Source organism: Zophobas morio, unplaced genomic scaffold (genome assembly GCF_036711695.1).
Source record: "Zophobas morio isolate AGI-343-1 ecotype UQ-CSIRO unplaced genomic scaffold, CSIRO_AGI_Zmor_V1 ptg000011l, whole genome shotgun sequence".
In the NCBI taxonomy this organism is placed as follows: Eukaryota; Metazoa; Arthropoda; class Insecta; order Coleoptera; family Tenebrionidae; genus Zophobas; species Zophobas morio.
In genome coordinates, this window is record NW_026972116.1 from 7962733 (window position 1) to 7969105 (window position 6373).

General features: G+C 32.4%; 1 protein-coding gene across 1 annotated transcript; it reads right to left on the reverse strand.

Moving 5' to 3' along the window:
* Nucleotides 1–1996: 1996 nt before the first annotated feature.
* LOC135127441 (uncharacterized) lies at nucleotides 1997–6156 on the reverse strand. Its single transcript, XM_064053881.1, has 10 exons — nucleotides 6093–6156; nucleotides 5858–6031; nucleotides 5675–5805; nucleotides 5502–5625; nucleotides 5298–5452; nucleotides 5200–5248; nucleotides 4581–4751; nucleotides 3073–3213; nucleotides 2145–2308; nucleotides 1997–2088 (listed from the first exon to the last, which is right to left on the reverse strand). The coding sequence occupies exons 2-10, from the start codon at nucleotides 6020–6022 to the stop codon at nucleotides 2040–2042; spliced, it is 1149 nt and encodes a 382-aa protein (XP_063909951.1). The 5' UTR covers nucleotides 6023–6031; nucleotides 6093–6156; the 3' UTR covers nucleotides 1997–2039.
* Between the last annotated feature and the right edge of the window lie 217 nt (nucleotides 6157–6373).

Consider the following 6373-nt stretch of genomic DNA (forward strand, 5'->3'; position numbering starts at 1 on the left):
TTGGATACGCAGATGATTTAGTCATTTTGATAATAGCAAGCTGCTATAACAAAAGTCGAGGAATGGTGCAGCTGACATACCCTCTCGGTAAATGGAGAGAAAATGATATTAATTCTGTTCACTAGGAAAAGGAAAATTGGCACACTACAGATGTCAAAAATTGTTACGGAGCTTTAGTTTGGTGGCCCAGAGCTAGAAAAAAAAAACAACAGCTCTGCAGCTTGAACACGTTCAGAGAATGGCGTGTCTCAGTGTTACAGGAACAATGAGAACCACTCCCACGCGGCTCTGGAGACACTTCTTTGCTTAGCACCTCTTAACCTTTATATAGAGGAAGCGATGACGTCTTTAAGACTTCACTCTCTAGGAGTATGGAACAAGCAAGGCATCATAACGAAGCACTCTCGTCCCTTGATGGAGGCGTCCAACAGAATACCCTTGTTAAGGATGGGTTGTTACCGAATGGGCACAAAATTAATATGTGAGAATGTTAATGAATGGTAAATCAGAAGGAAGAGCCGATATCGATATCTATGTCGATGGTGCCAAAACAGATAGTGGTTTAGGAGCCAGCATCTACTCCGAACAACTGAACGCACAGATCAGTGTACCTCTCGGCACCCACACGTGTATCTTACAAACGGAACTGATGGGAATAATGATGGGCGCTAGAATCGTTGCTGAACGTCCAATCGGCAACAAATCAATACGAATACTTACTGACAGCAAGTCTGCAGTAGTTGCCTTGAATAGCTGCATGGTTCGATCCGGGCTGGTTTGGGAGTGAGACAAACGCTAAGGTATGTAACGCAGAGGAATATTGTAGAACTTTGTTGGATCAAAGGACACAGTGGCAACGAACGAAACGGTCGCCCTCTCGAACGAGCTCATAAAGCAATATACCCATAGACACCATGAGCAAGCTGACCGTAGCCAGCCCTCATAAAAACTAGAAATCCAAAAAAGTAACAATTTGTTTCACATATCTCAGCAAGGATTGTCTTGGTTCCAATCTTAGGTACCTTTCACTTTTGATTTTGGATGTCACTCGACACTAGATTTAAATGATCATACAACAGATTCACAAAAAATAATAATAAGTAGGTGCATTAGGTTTCATTTGTTACTTCTCTAGTGATACTTGTTGAAAGTGTTAAACGAGGGTTATTTTGATGAATGTGTTAATTTACGTTTTCATAGTGTTTCACAGATTATTAAATATGTCAATATACATTTTTTTTCCAGTTGTCATGCTCACCAAAATCTTGATGACATCATTATATTGTTCACTTCAAATGTGTATTTCTGCGATTTAATGCCAAATTATTTACAAGAAGCTCCCCGCCTAAAACGTTCAAGACGAAACCAGAAATACAATGTCAAAACCAACGTTGATATTTCATACCAATTTTTAAAAAAGTAAAACGTATAATAGTAATTACACAACTGCTTCCCGCATGAACGCTTGTTTGCGGCACGACCGAAGGGAGTGCAGCATTTGCGTGAATGCGGGAAGTAGGCATCACGAACGTGTTGTGTACAATATTTTTTGCAACGAATAAACCTTTAAACTGAAGAGATTAACTGTGAGTTATTTATAAACAACGGCGTAAACACGTCACAATGTTGACACTACTAGACTATTTTAAAGTTACCATGGCAACGGAAAGTTAAAATGCACGTGTGCGGAAAGTTCGACCTCCCGCATCCTGGTGAATGCGCGGAAGTAATCAAAAAAGGTCATGAGTGCAAAAATATATATCAACCGACTGCTATGAAATTGTACTGTTGGTTGCGTTTTGAATTTTTCAGGCGCGAAAAATTAGTTTGATCATAAAATGCTACTATTTATCTTAGTTAGTTCCCAACATAATAAAGCACTGACTCACTCCTTTCGGAACATCGATGACAATCTTAAACAAAAAATGATAGCGAACTATAGAAAATCTTGGATGAAGTAAAAGGATTTAATAAAAAATAAATGAAAAGCATCTGTTTTTATTGAGACATAAACAAAATTCTGGTCAGCATCGTTTGTATCATGTTTTTAAGTATTTATTAATTAACCTGTGATAAATATCGTCTATCCTAAGTAAAGCAGAGAATGGTATAAGAATATTAGCATTGACAAATAAATAACTTACAATTGCTGTGACGCCATTTGCAACATATTAACATAATATTTCGGACAAGTAATAGGTGCGATAAACCTGTTCTGAAAAAGGATTCCATTGCTGAACATGTAAATTAACATTATAAGTACCAGTTTTGTTGATTTTGTTCCTTTAAAATTCTCCTTTAATAGAATCTAAAATAATACATCATTTTGTAGTAATTGCATGCACTTACTGGTGAAATATTATCTAAGTACAAGGAATAATTGTAAAATAGCATGAAACAACTTTTATCTAATTATCATTTCAGATTTCTTCAAGGCTACTAAAGTTATTTACGTAAGCGAATGTGAGATGATATCTTTTCTTTTGTAGTTTTGTAAAATAAAAAATGGGAAAATGTTGTTTTTTGTTTGAAAGAATACGTAAAGCTTCGTTAGGTAGGTATACAGTGAAATTTTTATGTTGTTTTTTCATTACCGATGGTTGATGGAACTTATTACAGAAGAATCGCTCGTCTTTTTTGGCCCAAATATGCCCAGATTTTTGTTCTTCTTTAAATGCATATTGGAAGAAATGGTTTAATTTTGATAGATCCAACCAAAAGTTTTTATATTTGTAGAACATAATGTCTATAGAAAGATGTCTGAATTATTATTATTTTTTTACACTAATGATAAATTAGAGAGTACATAATTATTCAAACATCAAATTTGCCAAAATATGCTTGTGTGAACTTCTTTGGAATGAAGTTAGTTGATCTTTACTTATCTTTCAAAAAATGTAAAAAATTGACCGATATCAAATATACCTTATACTTTCAAATGGACGTTAGTGTAGTAAGACTGCATTAACTAATCGTATCTACATAGTTTTTCGATTAATGTTGGTAGGAGAGTATGATATCTAGAGATCTCTGTTGGAAAAATTTGGTTTTAATGTACGTTTTATATATTACCTGTATGACAGTTACAGTTGCAATTGCTAGAATATTAATAGTAGGTTTAATATAGTACGATATACCAGCAATAAATCCAGCCAGAGCTACATTTGTTGTTTCCTTGTAGCAGTTAGATTTTTCAAATAAGAATAACGAGCCCTGGAAAAACACAAGTTATTATTATGTAATTGTTTTATTTTTGAATTTATTTCTACAGTTATTTATTATCTTCTTCTACTATTGATGAAAAAGCTTCATTTTCACGTGGCAAGATGCCGTTTTGTGTATTAATTGCACAAATAGTAACTAGAATATAATTAACATTTTACCGCTGTTGATGTTATTAGTAAAAATTTAGTTCAATAAAATTTGGAAACTCCGTCAGTATATAAAATTTGCCATAAAAAAGCGGTTGTTTTTACTCGCCGAGTGTAGGCTAAGGAAGTATCGTAATCGAGTCCATCGGGGGACTGGCTGCTTTCAAATTTTCTCGATGGGTCATGACCCCCAGAGTACGAAAAAATGGATCTTCCGTTTTTGTCTGTTTGTCTATCCGCCGTTTGTGCCGATTTTTGTTAGACACATAATCTCCAAAACTATCAGACCGATTGTTGTTAAATCTTAATGTATACATATAATAATAAAATGAATTAATAAATTTCATGTAGATGGTAAAACGTTAACTAAACTTTGTCTAATCATCTCCACCAACATGTGATGGTGTCACCTCAAAATTGTACAAGATAAATTGATTTTAAGTTGTATAAAATAACGTAGTCCTACACGGGTAGTTTATGAATCTGAGTTTTTATCTGAAACATCCAGATTTTTGGAAAAAGAAATCAAAATTATATAACAATATTTTACAGTTTAATTTTAAATTTGCTTATCCAGGTGGTTCAAAAAATTAATGAATGTGTCAATTTATTTTAATAATTAAATCAGGAACGGCGCTCTATTTTCCAAAAAATTTGGGAATACACAACTGTTGTTCTGCATATCCAAGTTGTTATACGTGTCCTTGGCACAAATGTTGATGACGTTATCACAAAATTTTGTAAAGTAAAATCTCATTTGAAATACACGCCTAACACACTTTTATAAATTTACTTTAACATTACGTACATATGTTTATTTCAACTTATAGGGTTCTCATAAAAATCAAATTTTATAATTTCTTTAAAAATGCTGAATATGTTTCACTGTACTTCAGGGGTGAGGGAAGTTCTGTCGAAACAACCTTCAACGAATGTTTTATTTATGTCAGTATGATAAATAACAGGCAGTAAAAGCACCATCTAAGGCAGACCTGGATTTTTAAAAATTTGTCTTTGATAGTTGCATTTTCAACCAAGACTTTCAAATTGATCACATAAATAAAGGTAATGGCTGCACAGCCAAGGTAAGTATTAACCCATCTGTTTAAAATAACAGTTTTATTACGCACAATGAGTGGCTATAAAATTTCGTTAACGCATTAGGATGATAATGACAAATTCTTGTTTTATAATGCACTAAATACTTACTCTGAATAATGCAGCGTAGGCTCCTAACACCATTCCAAATTTTACATTTTTTTGATTAAAAATTGCTCTGAAAAACATTTTCATCGAACTTTTACGAAAATTTACAATTACTGAGCATAGAGATTTAGCACTGTTCAGACCATAACCAAGAGCAAAATATTTTATTATTTCCTGTAAAACAGTATGAATGTGATAAGAAAATGACTTAAAAAAGAAAATATGAAGTATGTTACTGAATTTTTGTATACTCAGTTAGCAAAGCATAATTTTAATAAAAACGTTGTATCTAAAAGCAATGGTCTAAAGAAAAGTTAAGATGAGTCAGAAACTTGCACTTACATTCCATTCACAACCTTTCCGGTCAAAAGCTGTTTGTGAAAACTTAAAATTTCCTAGCGTAACTTATTTAGAAAATTCTAAATTCGTTAATATAGTCTATAGATAGGCAAACCTTTTTGGTTTAAGTATGTATAAAAACATATATTCAAATTTAAACATTTATATGCCAGACTTGCGCAACCACAAACAAAACTGAAATTTATGTAGATTTTAAATCATATCAGTGTTATCTTTATTAATTTTATGCTTTACTTTACCGGACTCTTTTTTGTAAACCTACCGTAAGATAAGATTTTAATGTGAAAATATTTCTAGTTGGGTAATAAATCCTGCAAGATAAAACTTGAATTTTGACACAACTTTTACAGATTGTTTTACCATAGAGTAGGAGGAATTCTTTGTCCTTTTAGTGATCTTTTTCTTATTATGTACATTAGCAAAGAACTGACAACCATGAACATTAATGTTTCTCGAAAGATCGAATAATGAATTATTTGAAAGTGATACAAATTTTTTAATAATGCTTCGATTACCTGAAGGTCGTAAAACAAATTCAAGGTTCTTCTTAAACTTATTACCTACCAAAGTGGACCATAATAAACTATTTAAAAGACGATTTTCGTTGTTTTCAAACAAAAGCGATAAACCGGCTAATAAACCTGGTAAAAAGCCAACAGTGTAATAATGAAATGTACCTAAAATGTTACTGAAATAGTGATTAAAGTGTTGTAACTTTATAGCTTTAATCAACATACTAGTTTAAGCAAACTCCATTTAATGTTAAGGCAGCGTAACTAACACCGTAACACCAGGATCTTAAAAGTTGATTAACAATTTTCTTCATGTAAGTTTTACTAAGTTTCTTATGATTAGTGAGTAATTTTACCTGAAAGTAAAGGTTAATTATTATTCTAGAGTATTTTGTAGATGGTAAATACTAGATAAATTGATGCATAAAAACAGAATACTCCTGAAAAGCAACGTGTGGCTACCGATGTCATATTTGCTTTGATGCAGTTGTTGGTCCATGGATGTAACACACTTTTACAAGAAATGTCTGATGTTATTTTTTCGTCGAACAAGAGTTTGCTGATGATTACCATGTTGCGTATCTTTAACAGATTTATAAACGAATTTTTTAGTTTAAATTAAATTTTACCACATAAACTATACTTAAACTGTGAACCACTATTTCTTTATGCCAACAATGTTTTGAATACAATGAATATTATACAGTACACACTGCAAACTGAGGTTTTAAATTTACATAATTTAGTTGAAATTACGCATGTCATGTCAACAGATAAATATACATATAATGACCATATTTATGCCACTCCGAAAAGTATTTCACAAATAAGGTAGTGGAAATAATAACAAAACTGTGAAGCATATATATGTTTTCCGGAAATCGTCATACAAACAACATTTTCCCGCGTATCTATGCACAGGAA

What these genes read in the sequence shown, in the direction of transcription:
- LOC135127441 (XM_064053881.1), bottom strand. Translation starts at nt 6,022, where the DNA reads ATGGTAATCATCAGCAAACTCTTGTTCGACGAAAAAATAACATCAGAC. An exon ending in TTTATGCATCAATTTATCTA is followed by an intron (nt 5,806 to 5,857) that starts GTATTTACCATC and finishes CTTTACTTTCAG; the next exon opens with GTAAAATTACTCACTAATCA. An exon ending in AGAATTCCTCCTACTCTATG is followed by an intron (nt 5,249 to 5,297) that starts GTAAAACAATCT and finishes TTTATCTTGCAG; the next exon opens with GATTTATTACCCAACTAGAA.